Raw genomic sequence first — 21801 nt, 5'->3', positions numbered from 1 at the left:
ATTAGTCCACAGACACACAATTTTGCCTATTGATCCACTTTAGTTTTCAGCACACAAGTATTTACAAGCGTTGACATTGAACACCACACGGAGAAGATGGTACATGTATTATCTTGTGATTTAACTAAACAGAATATAGTAAAACGCAGCAGAGCAGAAAACAAACTGTCAGAGACAAACCGATGACGGAATGACACTTATTATTCACAGCGTACGTCTATTTTACAAAGTTACAAAGTTCTTAGTTTCTCTTGATGGTCATTTGCATTGCAAACCTCAACTCTGACAGCAGGTGGACAAACGAGCTGAGACGAACAAGTCAGCGCAGCTAATGTCACACAAGACCTGAGCCAAAGATCCAAAATGATTGTCGACGTGATTTAGAGACACTGTTGTCCCGATGGTTGCATTTGTTTCCCTCTCTGTGTTTTAAAAACTGCTTCCACAGCACTTTATGCAAAATACACTCAAATGCCAAAGTAGCAAACCATCAGAGCCTCAGTGGAGCTACACTTTGTCGATCCTCTCAAATCTTTTTGCTGAGATTTTCTTTTTCTTGACAGATCATAAAACAATAAGCATATATTTGTCTGATCAAGACAAATGTCTTAACATTTTTGAATCAAAGGTTCAAGTGAGATAATCTCTGTTACAAATCATGCTGAGTAGAGCGATCAGTCGGCTAATCGACAGAAAAATAATCTCCAACCACTTTGTTAACCAATTGATTTTCATGTTTTCAGCTTCTAAAATAAGTAGATTTTCTTTTCTCTGTTTTAGATCAGATCATCACAACTCTGATGGTGCTCTGTGGGGAAAGTTGGTGGAGTTTGAGCCATGGGTACAAGAGTTGGTCGATGCTGTGATCAGTCCTAATTTGGTCCCATCGTTTTGTATGTCTCCATGTATTGTAGTTGTTTTCAGTAATGCTTTTAAGTGCCATCCTCTGGAATGATTGACTCATGAAACTCATTTGAGTGGTTGTGCATGTATATATAATCCCACTTTGGAATTTGAGAAACTGGGATGGACGTTTACACTTTTTTATGACATATTATAGACTATATAAATATGCTTTAAAATGACTGTTTGCATACCTTAACCATTTGCTACTCAACTGTGTATTTTAACATTTTCATAGTACATCTTTCTAAGCAGCTGCTGGTTTTAATAAATGTCTTGCTCTTGCATGATAATGGGGTGTGAGTAGTGACTGTTCTGAAAACTCTCTGTGTGTATTGAAAATGCTTAAAGGTAGCTGACATTCAGCATTTACGTTTACAAAAGCTTCCCAAGGTCCACACTTGCTTACTGACGCTCTCCCAGGTTTCATTTTCAGATAGCAGACGTAGCTTGCTACATGTACAGCTTACCCTCAGATGATGGAGCTTCCCACAAACACCTTAATACACCATAATGCATCTAATGAGTGATACATCATCAAAGGATGGACAGGGAGAAGCAGTGCAGTAGGAAAGCAGAAGAGAACAAAAGATGAGGAGACAGTGATTACAGGTGTAGTGAAAAAAAGAGATGCACTAAGTAAACTGGATCTTTCAGATGAGATCTCCAAAATGACAGAGAACCCGACGCTGGGCCACGGCGATGTAGCGAGCGACCTGGTACTGTTGTAGCATCTTTAGCTGACAATACAAGTCTTTGACTGGGCCGCACTCGCTGCAGGAGGAAGGAAGAAAGGAAAGACAGAAAGAAGAAAGGAAGGAAGGAAGAAAGGACAGAAAAACAGAGTGGCAGTTATGTTGATATCAAAATGCACTGAAAAGCTTTTTACGATGTCTACACTTGGTTACCAATCAGCAGTTTTAACGCACATTTCTCACTCAATGCACCTCAGATTTGGCACACGGACTGTTTAGGCTCAGAGGCATTTACGTCCCACATGAACCTGAGAGTAATGCATTGTCTGTGTGTGTGTGTTCGTGTGTCTGAGGGCCTCCTACCTTGCCTGGCTGCTGCATTTTTCTGAGCTTCCTCCTCCTTGGCTTTGCTGGCCTCCTCGATGGCGGCCAGTTTGGCCTCGTGCTCCTCCTTCAGGGCGTTCCACTCCTTCCTGTTGTTCAACAGTCGGTCCAGCATGGGGGTGATCTCCACATGGAAACGACTGAACTCCTGGAGAACACGAAAGGACGACAAGTGAACATGAATAGAATCCCACCATACAGCTTCTTTAGATCCAAACCTTTCTTAAATCATATGAATATAACACTGGTAAATTAGTGTTAAAATGCCATAAATTCCTAGATAAGATACCCTTGTACCCACAGGTACAGCTGCAGGTGTTCACTGCAGTGAGTGTGTCGGAGGTTAAAGGGAATCAGCAGTGAATGTTTCCGTGCGATGTCTGACCTTGTACACAAAACTGCACACGAAGTCGATGAAACCACACTGCATCTTCGGCAGATCAGCTGCTTTGGTTCTGTCCATCATCGGCTGAAGGGGAGGAGAGAAAAAGTGTTTGAAACATTCACATACACCAATGTGGTCGTCAACCCTACTGCTCAGCCATTGCATCTTAATGCATTTCTCTATATGAAGATTAAATGGTGGTGCTGCTATTTTGTCCACCCCATTATCTTATTCTATAATTATGGATGATAACGTTCTGTAATTGGGGAATACATTCATTTAAAATGGATCAAGTTATTTAACTTTGGTGTCTCTTTATAGGTTAAAAAAAAGAAACAGAAACCTGAAGAAACTAAAGTTACTAGAGGTCCTTACACAAAGCACCAGTGCCTTCCCGTCCCCAGTAAAGCACTAAAGCGGACCACTTTATGGAGTTTTTTTGTACACATGCACTGTTTTTATCAGCTACAGACAAAGAGTTCCCGATCGTTTTAAGGAACGATTTCCCAGGACAGCTCAAGGAGGTTTGAGAATACAGGACAGCACTTGCCCACAAAAGGTTATATAATTTACCAGTAGGCCCAGTAATGACACATTTAACCTGCTCTTGACTCCAGAAAATATAGACTTGACTGTGAAAAAACTCCAGTCTGCTCCCTAGATGGACTGACATGAAGTGTCAAAATGAAAAGGCTTCGTTCTGCTTTGCGTCTGGTAAACACTCTTTCAAGTGTCATGCCGCGCAGCTTATCGTACCAACAAGTCGAGTTTCAAACACTATCTGCAGATAGGTTAGTTCATCTGAGTAGGGGGCTGAAATTAAAATTCCCCTTTTCCAGGGAAACACTGATTATTTCCAGGTTATTTGGTCATTTAATCAATTTCCAGATGCTTCCATGAAAACAAGTCCCTCAATTTCTAGATTTTTCAGGATCACAAAGTGGGAGAGTGCACTAACTTGAAACTGTAGATTCACCAAGTAAACAGTCTCTCTCAGGTAGCACCTAGTGAACGCTCCTCATAGAGAAGCATCTCTCTCTTTGGTATACAGAGGAGGAAAGCGCAGACTTAGCATGCTTGTTAAAGGGGAGAGTTTAAAAACGTTGAAGGCTGAAATATTGATTGTTTCCAGGTTATTTGGTCCTTTAATCAATTGGGGCGGCTGTGGCTTGGTGGCAGAGTGGGTCGTCCTCTGTTCGAGAGATTGGTGGTTCGATCCCCATCTCCCCCCGGTCCACATGTCGAAGTGTCCTTGGGCAAGACACTGAAAGACGCTATATAAGTCCATGGGTGGTGGTTCGATCCCCATTTCCAGAAACTTCCATGAAAACAAGTCACAATCACAAAGAGGGAGAGCGCTCTATCTACACTATCTTGAAACTGTAGATTCAAAACAAAAAAAAAAGAAATTCAAATGATAGAAGCATCCAATTGGGACCATAAAGCCAATCAGTCTCTCTCAGGTAGCACCAAGTGAACGCTCCTCATAGAGAAGCCTCACTCTCTTTGGTATACAGAGGAGGAACGCGTAGACTTGTCATGCTTGTAAAAGGGGAGAGTTTAAAAAACGTTGAAGGAACATGTGAAGTTACATTAGATTCACATTAGAAGCCACATTCAAAGAGGCATGAGCCTGAGCAGCATGGTGGACTGTACAAACCTGTCAGAAAGTTTACACCGGCCATAATTGCTGTCAGAATTGCCCACCTACATTTCTCAATAAAAGTGTTGCAGCCTCTGCAAAGTATTTTTTTCTCTCGTCGGACCGCAGTGAGTCACAGAATGGACTGCTGGGAAAATACAAACTGATCAAAATGAAATGTTTTCCCTGCTGACACACATGCTATTAAATTCAGAGCACTCTGAGGTCAGAGTGTGTGGGACGGTGCTTCTCGCACTTCAACTGTCTCAAGGACGCGAGGGAATGAAATAGAGCAGGGAGAGAGAGAGAGAGACACAGAGGCAGAGCGGTGGAGAGAGACCCAGGGGAGGGTACGGTCGGCTGGGTTAGGGCCACAGTGCCCGCACTTGCTTTATCAGTGCTCCGCATAATGGCCTGTACATCGCCCCAACACCAACCGCCACGGAGAACTAAATCTTTCTTATCATTTTTTCGGCCAACTGCGTTTTTGCCTCTTGTTCTCCTTTTCTCTAATCGTGTCCTTCCTGCTCTCCATCCTGTATTGATCCCTCAAGGAGAGCCTCGTCCTGCCTTGATTCACATGATTCCTGTCCACTCACCGGAGCTTTTCTCCTCCTCTCCCAAACTTTAAATTACCGGCACAAACTAGTTTAAAGAAAAACACGAGTTATGGAAAAGCTAAAATCCAGCAGCACAAAATAATATTCTATAATGCAAACTCAAAGGGTTGATCACACATTAGATGTGGATCGTGAAGGAGTTCAAACTATAGGATCATGTTCTCATTTTTCAGATAATAGTTGTAAAAAACTTAAAATTTGATCTAACCATAGAGGGTCTGAAGCTTTTTTTTAGGTTATTTAAACTTTTTGGACAATAAACTGGAGTGGACCGCAAACACACAGGCAGTCTACAAGAAGGGCCTGAGCCGGCTTCACTTCCTGAGGAGGCTCAGGTCCTTCAATGTCTGCAACCGGATGCTTCAGATGTTTTATTAGTCTGTTGTCGCGAGCACCATCTTCTTCTTCTGTGGTGTCCTGGGGCACAGGCATCAAAGCAAAAGACGCGAACACACTAAACAAACTCATAAAGAAGGCAGGGTCTGTTGTCGGCTCTAAGCTCGTCACCCTGGAGGAGGTGGTGGAGCACAGGATGCAAAACTGCTGGTGATCACGGACGATGTCTCACATCCCCTCCATGAAACCCTGGACGAGCTTCAGAGCAGCTTCAGCAGCAGACTCATCCAACCTCGCTGCTTAAAGACGGCACAGGAAACAGTTCCTACCTGCTGCCATCAGACTCTACGACGCTGCACAGCAACGCTCTACGACGCTCAGGGAATAAACTCACACTATTCAAAGTGACCTATCACTGAAATACACCTTTCTCTCTCTTGCACATTAAAATCCACATAGTTTATTGTAATATAGTGTTTATCTGCGATACTGTACTTTTTATTTTATTGTTGTTCATATTTTGTATTTTATATTTTGTGCTTCTGATTGTTTTGTACCGCTGCTACGATGACCTAATTTCCCCTCGGGGATAAATAAAGTTATCTATCTATCTATCTATCTATCTATCTATCTATCTATCTATCTAAGAAGTAATTGTGGTCGAGTCAGGGTCAAAATAGATAAATGTCAAACATCATTATTACTGATAAAGATCTAGATAATTATACTGTGTAGCAATCAGTGTTTGATCAAATCTTGTATATACATCTTACCTCCTGATACAACCCATCTAGTAATTATGATTATGTTGAGCTTTATTGATTTTCAAAGGGAAATCCTCTTGTTTGACGTCAGAGGTCAACTATAAATAGAGCCGCAGCGCCACTGGAGCTAGAGGGGTTTAGTGTTTTTACTCCAGGGGGTGTCAATAGGAGGCATGCATCCACTCGATCCTTTTAAAACTTATATTTAGCATCTCTCTCTCTCTCTCTATCTCCCTTTCAGGCATCTCGCTCTCTGTGTCCTTACGATGGGAGTTTGCTCCAGGACCGTCCTCTCCAGGTCTCCCTGTTCCCAGAACTCTGCAGCAACAGACAGCGCCACCTACGGGGTGAATCAAACAGGAATTCGTGTCAGTGATGCTGTCGAAAACACAAAAAATTGACAATAAACACAATCACATGTACGACCATTTTGTTGATTTTGATCACCACTTCGACAGGAACATAGTCCTCTGTGGTTTTGAGTCCTCCGGATAAATGGTTCGATGGATTTCAATATGTTGCATCTGTATTTGTAGGGCTTATCTCTACGTAGCTTGTTTTGTGCAGCAGTCGGAAAACCAAAAGATGTTAAAGGAAAAATGACAAAACAGAGAAAAGTAGAAAACCGTCACATTAGAGTAACTGGAGAGAGTTTGATATGCATGCTTGTATGATTATGCTACTATTAAAATGGTTTAATTTACTTCCCTTCAGTTGAAAAATTGATTAAGACTCAAAACTTCAGCCTCTGATATTTAACGAGCAGGACATCTTCCTGTACATGTTGTTAAAATGAGCCCTTAAAGCTCGCACAATGTCCTTTGGCTGTTTTTGTGTTGATGAGATGAAAGCCTCTTTTTGTCGACCCTCATAAACCTAAAAAGGAGCAACATGAGATCTGATGAATCATATGTGAATTCTGTATTCAGGATAAAAAGCTTGTTTTTAGAAAGACTTAGCCATCGAGGCAGTTTTGGGGAACAATTGCCACGAGGCTGGTGCAGCCAGATATTGGGTGTGCGTGGGAGGCAGAAACGAGGGGAAAGTAAAATATCAGCCATAAAAATGTCGGCGGAAGGTCTTACGGAGAATGAAGCAGCTTGAGCTTAGAGAGGGATGTCCATGACCACTAAAAATCAGAATGACTATATCTGTGCTTTAAGATTTTTATGTGGGAATCTGACAATCTTAAGTCTTTATTATAGCTCTACTATGCCAAAAGATTGATTCGAGTTAAATCACTTCCTGGTATTGAGGATGTGCAGGCCTCTCTGTGCACAATAACCACCATAACTGTTCGGAAAGGTTTCATATAACAGCTAAATATGTCACAGCTGCATTCAGGGTGGAATTCACCGTGATAAGGAAAGGGTTAGTCGCCAAACTACTTTTAGAGCACAACTCACAGGAGGGCCGATGCTGTAGATGGATATCCTGACAGTGTGTGTGGGAAGAGGGGCTGACTCACCAGGTGCACACAAAAGGTGAAATCCAAGCTGGAAAAAAATAGCTACTGCTTAAAAATAAAAATAAAAAGTGGAATATCCTAATTTGCATTGGTTATGCAGTGCAGGCGGAGTGACTGCTCTACATATAGAGCTGTGCACTGAGCACTATTGTTTGCAATAAGAATAACTGTTCTTTCAGTTTGATACGACCAGATGTGCTGTTCTTAACACTGTAACAGATGGACATATTGATTATTGAAGCCTTGAGGTGGAGGAAAGAAGTTTGTGAGAAAAAAGCTCAAAATTAACTTAAAACTATAATGTAGCGGAAAGTTGGGATAGAACAGGACGTATCATCGTCGGTCGTGAGACACGCGTGTAGCGGCATGGATGTGTTGCTTATCACTAGGAGGTAATATGTGTGTCTGGAGGTATGTCTATGTGTGGGCGGAGTCAAGGGTGTGTGTGTGTGTGTGTGTGTGTGTGTCAGTCACTGGAGCTGACTGATTGCTTGATGAATGCCACCTGCGTCTGACTGGGAAGTTCTTTGCTTGATGCAGAGACGAGAGGCAGGGTGCTCATATTTCTGTTGACCGCTAGAGCTTGTTACCATCATATAGTCAATTTCTGCAAATCCATCCTCAAACTGTACGTACAAAAGTACTTTTTCATCGACAGGATAAATAAACACCCACAAACTGCAGTGACGGCTTCACGTTTCCTTTTTGGATAAAGCGCGTCGACAGAACCCTGTGTTCCCCTCTCAGTGACTAATTTGGGTTTTGATAGTCAACAAAGTCAGTCATCAAGCAATCAGTCAGCTCCAGTGAGAGACACACACACACAACACACACACACACCCTTGATTCCGCCCACGCATTGACATACCTCCAGACACACATATTACCTCCTAGTGACAAGTAACACATCCATGCCGCTACAACGGTGAAAACTGTTATTGCACACACTCTGACAATCACATCGAACAGAAAACACGATTCTGACCCCGCATTTGAAAAGTAAATGATGAAAGTCATCAGCTTTTCAAACATCCTCTGTGTTCGCCTTTCTCTTCTATACTCTTTGTCTTGTGGGCTGCTTTCATGTTGACCGATGGTGCTGGTGCGGTTACGCTTGCTGTGTGGTAAACGTCGATGCCAGATACAACTTACAGTCACGTTAGCTTCTCACTCAAGTGAGGTGAGGTGAGGGGAGGCACACAGATGAATAGGAAACACAAAGTATTCAAAACTGTTAGGATAACTCCCTACATGGAGGGCTGTGGGGCTGTTTTAAGATAATTTATTTGGCCTTTCATGCCTTTATTTAAATAGAACAGCTGGAGGTTAACAGGAAATGGGAGAGAGAGAGGGGGCGGGGCGACACGCAGCAAAAGGTCAGAGTCTAACCCTGGCCCGCTTTAGCCTCCGTGTATGAGGCACCTGCTCTGAGCACTGAGACACCAGGCGCCCCGAAGGGCAGCGTTTTAAATAAATCTGAACCACACGCGAGTATGAATGGGTTTTTGAAGAAGTCGCAGCCTTGTTCTCTATAATAGCCCCATCTTCAAAGGATAAGTCAAGCACGGCTGGAGTTTGGAGCTGATGAGACTTTACCAAGAGTTAGTGCTCGTTGCGTGTTCACAGCGACGGACCACTTTTACCGAGTGGAGTGGAGTGGGGTTATTTTCTATTCTAAGTGAAAGAGATGTAATGAGAAAAAGTCAAATGTCTTCTCTAACGATGCATGCTATAACAACACAGAAACCACTGATCTGTAAAATGAGAAAGAGCACCAACACTTTGAGCCTGTGACAATTTGAAATTAAGCTGTGTCGGCTTGTGACCCCTCATTACCGGTTGAATAAAGGTCAAAGGGTGGGGTCAGTTCAACCCTTTATTTCTTTTATTTTCTCTGATCAGAATGTTTTTTTAGCGGCCTGAAGACATACAACAGTCCACTAACACATAGACTGGAGGAAAATCTGACAAAATAAACATAAATTTGTATTCAGAAATGAGATTGTTAACTTTACGTCTTCTGTCGACAGATGTCGTATCAAACATTGCTGGTTTTATTACAGGTACCATGTCGATGCAATTGCTCTCCATTAGTCTCTATCTTGTGTGTGTGTGTATAAGAACGTGCTGCATGCGTCGATAAAGAGCATATGTTCTCCGTCAATTGGAGACAAATAAAGGTAAAAGATTACCCTCCAGCAGCGCCTGTCAAACAGCCGGAGATGCTCTGTGTGCAGGCTTGATGGCGATGTGTATATTATGTACTTAACTGATATAAAATGCTGAGGCAGCCGGACGGTGATGAGGGGAATGAAAAGCAGCAAGTTGTTTTTGATGCATGAGGCCATCAAGAATCACTCCTGAACGCTGCAGAGAGAAATGGCAGCGCTGACAGAATGTCATTCTCTGCCTACTTTATCACTGGCTCCCCTCTCACAGAGCCTCTCCTGGAGCCGAGTGTACGAGTGTGCGCCTTATTACTGTGAGTGGCTGCATGTTAGCGAGGCTGGAGTGCCATTTTACAGCTGCTAGTGTGGAGTATAAAAATGACCTTGTGTCGAGATCGCACAGGTGTGTACCTTGCTCTGAATCTCCCATGGTTTGGCGATGGCAGACAGGTCGCAGGCAGTCATCATCATGGCCCTGGAAACGCAACACATGAATCAGATCTGTACTTCTGTAAATCTGTGTCGGTGTGTGTGTGTGTGTGTGTGTGTGTGTGTGTGTGTGTGCCTACATGACGATCTCTTTGCGTGTGGTCTCCAGCATCATGTACTTGGTCCAGTCGTTCCAGTTCTCGTAGGTCTTGGACTGGTCCACGATCTTCTGAAACATTGTCCTCTTCCTGAACAGAAAGAAAACAGTATCATTATGTTTGATAGGGTTTTGTTGTGTATAGGTAGATGGGCAATAGGGGGCGGAGGTGCTCGGTTACTGGGCAGACTTCAGGAAGTGTGTCTGATGATAAGGATATGAACATGTATCAGTGTGTCTTACTCTCTTTCAGTTTCGGTACAGTTTCTTGCACACGAAGACACATTATCTTATATATATATCATTGTCTGTTGTGGTGCATATTAAGGTTGTCACAATACCAGCAATATAAACTTTGATACTATACTTTCGATGCTACATCAAAAAGAGGGGGAAAAAGCCCTCAGACCTTACAGTAAAAAATGTATTTACAACTTGCACACAGTGCAGGTACAGGAAAGTAACTTCTACATGGCAAAAGGGTGCTTTGCAACGACGGTTTAAGTGCACCTGAATGCACCAGGACGTCCGGTCTGAGCCTGTGTGCTTTACTGCTTAATGTTTGTTTGTATAACTCAAAAAGAAAAGGCAAAACGTTGCCACACTGGTGACTTCAGGGAAGCAGGAGGATTTAAGAAAGTGCAGCTGCAGGTTACTGGTTAGCTGATGTTAGCTGCGTGCTAAAGCTACACTGTGTTGTCTGTATTGTTTTTGTTTTCTTCATAACTTTGGTACTTTTGATACTATTGCATGTTCTCTCTGTGTCTTTGTGGGTTCTCCGGCGCCTCCAGCTTCCTCCCACAGTCCAAAGACTGTTAGTGTTAGGTTAATTGATGACTATGGCCTGTATGAATGTGAATGTGTTTGTCTCTATGTGCCCTGCAATAGGGTGAACCCCGCCTCACGCCCAAGGAGTGTCCCCAAATAAACCACTTTTTTCTGGTTAGTAACAGGTGACTAATTGCTAAAACCAGTCAATAAAGCCATTGTTCATCCTTTCATTTAAACGATTATTATTATATATTTGCATGCAGCTGTACTGACTTGAAGTACAGAGCCAGGTCAGTGGCGATAATGGCGATGTCCATGAGGTGGATGACGGTGTCGTGCTGACGGCGGTTCAGGTTCTGATAAATGTTCAACGCCTGAAACAAAATTGAAAGTCAAGTCAAAGAACAACAAGGATACTGGGAAGCTTAAAGCATAGGAGTGTGTGTTTTATGCCCTGATGGGGATCATTAGTAACATGACTCTGCCAGATGGATTGATTCTCATTGTCTCAGCAGATCCATCTGGGAACTCTCGTTTGGAGTTCTTTTGGGAAGGGGTGAAAATACTGGTTGCTGATTGGATAAACCATCTGTCTATTACCAACATACGGGCCAAATCAACCAATCAGATCAACGAAGCGTGTGACGTACTAACAGCGTCTAGGCCAGGGGTAGGTCCTAGAGAGCCACTGTCCTGCATGTTTTAGGTTTCTCTCTGCTCTAACACACCTGATTCTAATGATTCGCTTGATATCAAGCAGCTGATGCTCGTCACAGTTTGATTAGCATTAGAATCAGGTGTGTTAGAGCAGGAGAAACCTAAAACATGCAGGACAGTAGCTCTCTAGGACCAGAATCGCCTACCCCTGATCTAGGCAAAGCTCAGAAAGTAAACAACATATTGGTAAAAAATATTTGCCGTTTGTGTAACGGAAATGTACGGATAAAAGGCACAATTTCAGGTGCCCGGTCTATATTCCAACAGAACAACCGGAGAGAGAAAAGTGCTAGAGAGCGGCTTGTTCGAGAGCGGCTTGTTCGAGAGCGGCTTGTTCGAGAGCGGCTTGTTCGAGAGCGGCTTGTTCGAGAGCGGCTTGTTAGAGAGCGGCTTGTTAGAGAGCGGCTTGTTAGAGAGCGGCTTGTCCGAGAGCGGCTTGTTCGAGAGCGGCTTGTTCGAGAGCGGCTTGTTCGAGAGCGGCTTGTTCGAGAGCGGCTTGTTCGAGAGCGGCCTGTTAGAGAGCGGCCTGTTAGAGAGCGGCCTGTTAGAGAGCGGCTTGTTAGAGAGCGGCTTGTTCGAGAGCGGCCTGTTAGAGAGCGGCCTGTTAGAGAGCGGCTTGTTAGAGAGCGGCTTGTTAGAGAGCGGCTTGTTCGAGAGCAGCTTGTTCAAAGAGAGCGGCCTGTTGGAGAGCGGCCTGTTGGAGAGCGGCCAGTTAGAGAGAGGCTTGTTCGAGAGCGGCCTGTTCGAGAGCGGCCTGTTCGAGAGCGGCTTGTTAGAGAGCGGCCTGTTGGAGAGCGGCCAGTTAGAGAGAGGCTTGTTCGAGAGCGGCCTGTTAGAGAGCGGCCTGTTAGAGAGCGGCCTGTTGGAGAGCGGCCTGTTAGAGAGCGGCCTGTTAGAGAGCGGCCTGTTGGAGAGCGGCCAGTTAGAGAGAGGCTTGTTGGAGAGCGGCCTGTTGGAGAGCGGCCAGTTAGAGAGAGGCTTGTTCGAGAGCGGCCTGTTCGAGAGCGGCCTGTTCGAGAGCGGCTTGTTCGAGAGCGGCTTGTTAGAGAGCGGCTTGTTAGAGAGCGGCCTGTTGGAGAGCGGCCAGTTAGAGAGAGGCTTGTTCGAGAGCGGCCTGTTAGAGAGCGGCCTGTTAGAGAGCGGCCTGTTGGAGAGCGGCCTGTTAGAGAGCGGCCTGTTAGAGAGCGGCTTGTTCGAGAGCGGCCTGTTAGAGAGCGGCCTGTTAGAGAGCGGCCTGTTAGAGAGCGGCTTGTTAGAGAGTGGCTGCTCATCTCATCTGCGGAAGCCGCCATGTTGTTTACACTGAACAGTCGCTTCTCATTTCATCACACTTAAATCTGGATCACCACTGACGCTGATTGGTTCGGTCGCTTGGCAAACGGCTCAAAATTTTCTCTGCCGCGTGTTACCAAGCTGATCTGAGAGTAACATACAATGGAGCTTGCGAGAGCAGGATCGGCTCACGTGGCTAGCTCATTAGTCCGACTCATCTAATATCAAAACTACGTGACAAAAATCAAAACAGACCTACTTGATAAGAAAACAGGAAACAGAAATGATGTGTGACAACTCTGATACATTAAATAAATAATGAATAAATAACAAATACTTAACACAGAGAGTTGATACTGTATATGATCATGAATTTTGCAGATGTTCCCATTAGCAAAGTAAATACTTTAACAAACATTAAATGGTGGAAAAAATAAACATTTTCGTCATATTTTTTATCCCCACGGAGTTACAGAGGCAAGCTAAAAGAGAGACAGGGCTTCAGCTCTTCATATTAACGAATATTTCATTGCATTGTTTTTAATTGTACAGGTGTAATGTGTCTACTCTCTGTGTGTATGCATGTATGTGCACTGCAGCATACTTCATCTCTCAGAAGAGTCTTGCCAAACTCCAGATGGTGTCTTTCCAAGATGGAGGAGCCGTGAAGCTTCGCCAAAGGATTCCCAGACCTGGAAACACACACACGCACAAACAATCACGCATGGGAGGTTACACTGTGATAAATCATGCATGTGAAGAGTCAGGGTGGGCCTGGCACGCAGTGTCCACGGCTAATGGCGGCTCTCACTAGCACATCCATCAGCAGGTGGAGCAGAGCAGCTGGAGGTGTATCTGGTCAATATCAGCTCATTGATGTTCTCAGTGTGTGACGTTACCTTCACATAAAGAGCTGAGGTCGGCTCGCCCGAACACAGGAGGAGTGGCTGCTGTTACCTTGAGTCTATTAAACGCTCTCAGAATAACCAAGCTGTCGGTTTTACAAAGTGAGAGGAAAAAATCGGGTCACGGCAGCAAGGCATCAATAAAACCATCTTTTTAATGGATCAAATTGTTTATTTTTACTTTATGTCTGTTTATGTTTGTTTTTTTTAATATAAAGTTGATGTTTTTACCCTTGCTTATATTCAATTCATAATTTAACTAATAGGTTATAGCTTTCTGCTCCACAAGTCCTCCTGTAAGACTTCAGGATTTAATTTGAAATAAAATCAAATAAACTTTATTTATTTGGCACTTTTCATGCTTTTTGTATCACAAAGTTAGAATAAACAAAAAGAAAAAACATGAACAACAAAGAAACCATGAAAACCTAAACCTCCAAGCCCCACAAATATACACAAATACATATACACACGCACGCACATACGTAGCCATACACACAAACATAAACACACCCACACACACACATACACTAGCTGTAGCTGCAGAGACATGGCTGGGCACAGAGATCTGAGGTGAGGAACAAGCTACGTTCTGGGGGTCGCGAACACCGAGAGGAATCCTGGTCCATGACTGAGACGACGTGCGTGCTCCAGTATATATCTAAGGATTGCACTCAAAAGACCAAAAAAAATTACTTGCATGCTTTTTCTACATGCATGTACTGTATTGCAATGCGTAGGCTCTTTGTTAAAAGCACTTGTTACTCAGCTGTTCTTTTTGCTACAGTAGCTTTTATGTTCTTGTTTATCAAAGTCCAAAGCCAATTATTGTGACAGCCTCAGCGTTCTCACACTGACTCTAATATCCGCAGTATTTCCCAAGAGCCTATAATTGACATTTCTAGACCACATCACAAATGCGAGTTAGTCTGGAACCTCTCAGTTAATTTTTCGATTTCCAAGGGTATCACCGGCCAGAGACGAAAATGCCTCTGGATGCAATTGGATAGACCGACGACGACCAATCGGAGCAGCGAAGCTCGTGACGCAGCCCTGAGTGACGCACAAATGTAATAAGACTACAGCGTGCAATGACGAGCTGTGATGATGTAACATCAACACGTCTGTAAATAAGTGTTTTTTTCATCAGATTTGACAATAGTACTTCAACAAAAAGTTGCACGTCAGCTGCAGCCGTCTTGGTTCTTTTTGGAAAATGACTCAACTCTTAGGTTTATGCTTGTCGTAGGTTATCTTCTTACTACGTTTCCAAAGCTCTATAATGTCTTTAAAGCAGTTAAATGATTGAAATACACACACACACACACACAAACACACACACACACACAAACAGCCTGAACCTATATAGTTTTAGAGCAAATGCCACAAATACATTTTAGCAAAAATCGTGTAAAGACAAATAAATATATAACTAAACACGTAAAGTCAAGTTGCATCAATTTGAATTGTATAGGCAACAATCAAAGCACAGTCAAGCTCACTAGTTACGTCTAAGAGGTCAGTATGTCAGAAACTACTTCTGCATACAGACAGGGTCAATCTGGAAGTCCCAGCAGGCATCAAACCTGTCACCTTTCTTTCAGTTGATTAAACAACAGGCTGAAAACCCTTCATCCCCCGTCTTACTTCATCTGGTAGAGGTTGTTGGTTCCTCTGTGGTCAATGTCGTGGCAGAGGCCAGCGGTCACCATGGCCATGCACTCCAAGTCTGTGTAGTAACGCTTCAGATCACCGGTCTGACAACACAAACACAAACAGGCCGAGTCAATGCAGGCAAGCATTCATGAGTCACTGAGTTCATATTATATTATAATTATTATCACATATGCATGTCACACAAACAAACACAGGCATTTGTACTGGTTAAAAGTACAAGACACACACACAATACAGGACACACACACACACACACACACACACGAACACACACACGCTGACTGGGACTGTATATATGTAAACAATGATCCACGACACCCACTGGTTTATCATATTAATGACAAGTTCAGGCAACACTGACTCACATTTAATTTGCAGACACATTATCTCATTCCAGATGAAGGAATAAAAGAGGAGAAATGATGTTTATCATTTTCAATCACAGAGAGGAGGAGGAACAGGAAAGATGACGACGAGGAGGAGGAGGAGGAGAAGATTGAGAGCAGGTGGTGAGGGATTGATGACTTGGGGGGGAGAGCGAGATGGAAGGAGAGAGGGGTGGAAGAGTGTCTCTCTGTGTGGGTCTCACCATCAGCAGGGTGAACATGGTCTGTCCCACGTTGAATCCGTGTCTCCAGTTATGGTAGGTGATCCTTCTGTAGCCTTTGCTGAGAGAGTATATGAACCTCACCAGAGCCTGCGTAACAGAGTTTTCAGCTGTTAACTTGTGTTTACATGAACGGAACAAATGTTTTTTTTTGGGCCCTGCGTGTTCACATGAAGAACAGTGGATATCAATGTTCTTCATGTGAACATGCAGATTTTTCAGGTGCTCTCGGGGCGCTTACTTCTCTGGATTCTGTCTTTAAGAATAACATGCATTAATTTTGGAAATTAGCGTAGTTCCCTCTCAATTCAAGATTCAAGTTTATTATATTTATCCCGAGGGAAATGATTGTGCAACAGTTTCAATACAAAGATGGGAAAGGATCAGAGTAACAATAAGCATAAAAACATAGATCAAATAAAAACAAAGCTAACATAAAATAAATCAAACAATAACTGAATGTGACAGAGTGCAACAGACATTATGGTTAGACGTAGGTTTATACAACAACAACAATACGCAGCGTGCAGTTTAGCAGCATGTTGAAATAAAACAAGTACAAACTAAATAAGTGAGAAGGAGCGATAAGTGATAACAGTGATAAAGTGTAGCAGCATTTCTTACTGAACTAAGTTACAGTACAACTAAATAAAGTGATGCAGTGATGATATAAAGTGATCTAAAGTGACATTTGCTCAGGACACAGTGTCTCCACTGTTCCTTACTTGACCAGGGGAGATGAATTATAGAGTTTGATGGCCACCGGAAGAAAAGACTTCCTCCGGCGTTCAGTGTTACACTGAGGGAGGATGAGTGTTCAAATCGTATGATATGAACTTCCAACTTTCTGACTCTTAGGCCTTAGAGATGTATATCACTGTCATTTATTTAGCACTAAACAGAAAAATAACAGCCCAACTAACTAAGATATTCATCATTTCACCAACCGCCCACCTCTCTGGGAATGTGGAACTTGTCCACCACTTTCAGTTCGTAGTACATCTTGATGCCACATTTCACCAGATCGAGCTCGCTGTGATGAAAGTCATAGAAGTGAAACTCAAAGAGCTCCACTTTCTTTGAGTTTGGCAGGACTTCTGTCTGTAGACAGAGGTAGACAAACATATATTAATGCATACTATAGACTCTTGTTGTGGCTCGGGGTGGATCCAAGTGTGAATGTGAAGAATGAATACTTTGTCAAAGCACAAAACTGTCTCATAGAAAGAGGGAACATAACAGAATAACCAAAAGGGCACGTGTTTAATCTGTCGCTTTAATGTCCTCATCACTGTCTTTCCACCCTCACAGAGTCATGTTGCATCATGGGAAATGCATTTATTTGTCCATGGCTGATAAGATTTGGATTTTAAAACATTTTTAAAACACAAGCTGGATGTGTCTCGTTGTTTACCAGAATCTCCTGGAGCTCCTCCTCCTCACACTCATCCGGTTCCTTCCCCCACCTCTCCCTGGTGTTCTGGGGAAACACACAATATCAACGCTCACCTTGGATGAAACGGTTTAGCATCAATCACCTGACTCCTGATCTGAGGTCAAAGCAGGTCATCTGCCTCTGCTTTTGTTCTCTCTGTCCACTGACAAATCACCTCATAGAAAATCTGACAGCTTATTTCAGCTTATAAATGATGCTCTCCTCCTGTTTGTATCATCCATATCAACCCGACTGGTTTGGGACTGGATGGTTTTGGTCTGTGCAGCAAAAACATCAAAGGACAAAGCACAGATTCATTCCCCTTCTAGCCGGTCTACTTTTCCTGTATTTACTCAAATCCGCCATCTCATCCTGAACGTGGTTTTTATTTGAGTCCAAAAAAACAAAAAAAACGCCCCTAATTTAAACATTAATAGAACCATTGAAATGTTTCATTCAAATTATAATTAAATTACAAAAGTCTGGCTAAAAGCCACTGTCAAAATGTGCTTTTGTAGTCTAGCATTAAAAACTCCTTCATGCCCCATTACAAACTTACTGTGCAGCCACATTTTCATTACTTATATTTATATATATATATAGATATTCCTGTTATCGTTATACTGTAGCCACGTTCACATATGTCAGGAGAACAAGGGAAGAAAATAATATATTGATCAATATTTCTACAAGGCTTTAAAAACCTGCCAAAAGTACGATATGTAGGAAAAACGTTGCCTTTAGAATATGTTTGGAACGCTCTAGTACATGGGTGTCAAAGTCAAGGCCCGTGGGCCAGATCCGGCCCGCGAATGAATGATCTTGGCCCCCGGGAGGATATTTGATTAGTATAAGAACCGCCCGGCACGCCACAGCCGCCTGCTGGTGTTTTTCACGCACCAAAACTACATTACCCACAATGCAACGGTAGCCCGCAAACTCACTGCAGCGCCTCAAGTGGGCCGAAAATGTTTTCCTTGAAATAACTAAAGTCATAAGAAAATATTGTTATTATTCATTTAATGTACAGGACATGAAGTTTGTTTTCGTCTGTTGAAAAATGTTTTCACTTGAAATTACTGACAGAGCCGTACAAAAATATTGGATTATTCATTTCATTTTTAAATAAAATACGGTTCACTGTGTTAGGTCCTGGTTCAATAGGTTATATGCAATCATTTTAATACGTTTTAATAAACATTGAACCAGTCCGGCCCTCAGCTTGTAGCAAATTTGTTTTTTGGCCCTCTGATGTATTTGACTTTGACATCCCTGCTCTAGTAGGCCTGAAACATATGCATACATACATTTAACTCGATAGTTTGTCTTTTTATCAGCCTTGAAAAGAAGTTTCAGTGATGCATTCATCCCTGCCATCGGTGGAGAACCATGCATCTCATGTCCACATTGATTCACTCACCAGAACGTGCTGGATTTCATCCTTGCGACATTTGACGTGGTACATCACCATGTCCTGGAAGATGTCCTTCCTGTTCTCCAGCTTGTTCATCTTGTCGTAGGTGTCAGGGTTCAGCACGGACCAGCCCAGGAACTGAGTCAGAGACTGGACACGTGTGTGTGTGTGTGTGTGTGTGTGTGTGTGTATGTGTAAAAGAGAGACAGAGAAAGAGAGAGTTAACAGCCTATTACTGCTGGCAGGTGAGTCAAATGTCTATGTTAACTAGAGGAGGTGTCACTCCTTAAGCTAACTGCCTTCTTCGGTCCTAAACCAAGTGAAGTAAATGCATCACTTCCTGTTAGTGGTGGAAAAAGTTCAGATCATTCCTCTTAAAAAGGTTCTGAGTGTTCAGTGCAGCTTCTTTAAGTAAAAGTAGCAACACTAAAATATAGGTCATTAAGCATGATTATCATAAAAGCAAGTAAAAGTATTTATTGTTATTGACCGATTAATACTGACACCGGGCCACATGAACCAGCGACCCTACGGTTCCCAGCCAAGACATAGTTCACTAATTGAGATTCTGCTGTTGAACTAAGGGCGGCAGTAGCTCAGTCCATAGGTGACTTGGCTAGGAACCGTAGGGTCGCTGGTTCAAGTCCCTGTGTGGACCATGTATGGAGTGTGGACTGGTGGCTGGAGAGGTGCTAGGTTGCCAGGTGCTGTTAAACAAGGCACCTAACCCCCAACTGCTCGGGGCGCCGGCCCACTGGCAGCCCCCTCACTCTACTGCATGTATATAGGTCCTGTTTGTGCATGTGTTTGTATTTCGGGCCTGTGTGTGTAACATGAATATTAATAGAGTGGAAATAATTGAATTTCCCGTTATGGGATTAATAAAGTAATTCTTCTTCTTCAAAAGGCTCAAGTACAGTATCTCAATATTGCACCTGAGTAAATGTACTTATTGTCTACTGACAAACATTACCACACACTATTTCTTAAAGCAGCATCTAAAATCTTTCTGAAGTGGATTTTGGTCAAATCCCTTCTGCAATACAACAAATAATGCATAACATCATAATAAAATGTCAAAATGAAAATTGTTCTAAAACTACTTTCATTCTGAGGAACAGTCGAGCATCACACTGTCGTGCTGTGTGTTTGGACTGAACTCTGAGCAGCAAGGCAAACAGAGGAACTTCAGTAAAGAGCCTCCAGGCCGGGTGATAAATAATGCACACGCTGTGAATGGCCTGAGTGTATTTATAAATCAGTGACTCACACACACACACACACACACACACACGCGGTACCTCCATCAGTGTTTCGTCCTGTTCATCAAAGGGTTTCCCATCCTTCCTGTTATAGAACGTGGCCACACCCACTATCTCTTCCTTCTTGTTGACGATTGGCATAGACAGGACGTTCTTAATGGTCCAGCCAGAGTCGTCCAGAGGCTCTTTCTGCGCGTACACACACACACACACACACACACACACACGCGCACACACACACACACATCTTTAAGGTAGTAATTTGGGGCTTTTTTTGCCCCTGGTAACACTATTTGCTTTACTAACAATTGTAATCAAGAAACAGGAATATAACGTGACCTTCTACGTTCACAGGAAATATGAGAGAATCAATAATTCACCTGCTCATTCCCCTAAAATCTGAACACACCGCAGCAGCAGTTGTTTTTAAAATGGGCTCTTGAAGAACTACTGCTGCCCTTTCGCTTCATCACAGAGGAAATGTTTAGAAAAAAAGAAGCAAAGAATAAAAAACTAGTTTCGTCCTTCACTGGAAAACTGTCGCCTAATAAAACAGAATGAAAGAAAAATAGACAAATAACTTCAGAGGTTGTGTGTTTCTTCATCATCCGGCCGAAGTCATTCACAGCAGTTTAAGATGCTGAAGATGAGAAATGTTGCAGCGATGTAACACCTTAAGTTATCTAACCCTATTTCATACAAATACACCTAAAGTTCCTTACAATGGAGTAAAAAGCAACACACACAATAACAGAAAAGAGGGAAAAGAGAGATAAGCAGAAGCACTAGCAGTAGCAGAGAGACAAAGGTCAGTGACATATGATGTGAGGGACTCATTTGCACCAGGGTTCAGTGGTCATACAGGAAAAAAACACATCAGAGACAGAACGCACGCGGCTCGTCCCAAATCCATTCAACACACTAGGGCTGGGCTACAAGTCAAACTATAGTGTGTGATTAATACTTGCAGAGGAACAGACTTGGGGAGGAACCTTTGTTCATCTCATCTCATCTTCATCCACTTATCCGGGGTCGGGTCGCGGGGGCATCAGCTCTAGCAGGGGACCCCAAACTTCCCTTTCCCGGGCCACATTAACCAGCTCTAACTGGGGGATCCTGAGGCGTTCCCAGGCCAGTGTGGAGATCTAATCTCTCCATCTGGTCCTGGGTCTTCCCCGAGGCCTCCTCCCAGCTGGACGTGCCTGGAACACCTCCCTAGGGAGGCGCCCAGGGTTCATCCTTACTAGATCCCCGAACCACCTCAACTGGCTCCTTTCAACGCAAAGGAGCAGCGGCTCTACTCTGAGTTCCTCACGGATGGCTGAACTTCTCCCCCTCTCTCTAAGGGAGACTTGTGGTTGATAAATTCATGCACAGTGTTAAATGTGCATGCTACAAATACTGACGCCTTTTACTTTCTACTTCTTTTAATAGGCTACATCAAATGAGAAGATGGATTTTCTGTAGAAATCAAATACAATCTACTCACTTTGAGCTGCTACTTGTGGGCTGTTACCAAATTAATGTTACTTTTAGAGGAAAAACTGGTGTAAACTGCAGTCAATTCACCGCTCAAGTCGCTCAAGAGGATATTCATTTTTATCTCGATACTGGAAATTCACCTGGATCAACTAATTGTGACTTTTTTATCGCAATTTTTGTCCAATCCCTAATGCCAACAGACTGATTTCTACAGTCAGAGAAGCAGATGGAGCAGAATGTAACAGCAACAAACCAGCCTACAGCAAAAATAGCCCCTGCATCCCACTGAACCTCAAACTGAAGAGAAG

The 21801-nt window shown here is 43.1% G+C and overlaps 1 protein-coding gene across 1 annotated transcript in view; it reads right to left on the bottom strand.

Annotated features, from left to right (window-relative positions):
* Positions 1-1639: 1639 nt before the first annotated feature.
* The window catches only part of pde6a (phosphodiesterase 6A, cGMP-specific, rod, alpha), a gene marked incomplete at both ends in the record, with an annotated part of 40077 nt that continues 19915 nt past the window's right edge, over positions 1640-21801 (bottom strand). Inside the window, 14 exons of the mRNA XM_083915872.1 lie at positions 1640-1677; positions 1962-2130; positions 2368-2451; positions 5995-6069; positions 9777-9840; positions 9935-10042; positions 10996-11096; positions 13316-13403; positions 15264-15373; positions 15883-15990; positions 16855-17001; positions 17315-17380; positions 18756-18899; positions 20051-20200. Coding sequence (XP_083771998.1) covers positions 1640-1677; positions 1962-2130; positions 2368-2451; positions 5995-6069; positions 9777-9840; positions 9935-10042; positions 10996-11096; positions 13316-13403; positions 15264-15373; positions 15883-15990; positions 16855-17001; positions 17315-17380; positions 18756-18899; positions 20051-20200 — 1452 coding nt within the window. The remainder of the gene's footprint in view (positions 1678-1961; positions 2131-2367; positions 2452-5994; positions 6070-9776; positions 9841-9934; positions 10043-10995; positions 11097-13315; positions 13404-15263; positions 15374-15882; positions 15991-16854; positions 17002-17314; positions 17381-18755; positions 18900-20050; positions 20201-21801) is intronic.

Source organism: Echiichthys vipera, assembly GCF_963691815.1.
Source record: "Echiichthys vipera genome assembly, chromosome: 6".
NCBI lineage: Eukaryota > Metazoa > Chordata > Actinopteri > Perciformes > Trachinidae > Echiichthys > Echiichthys vipera.
This window is presented reverse-complemented; position numbering and strand designations above follow the sequence as displayed.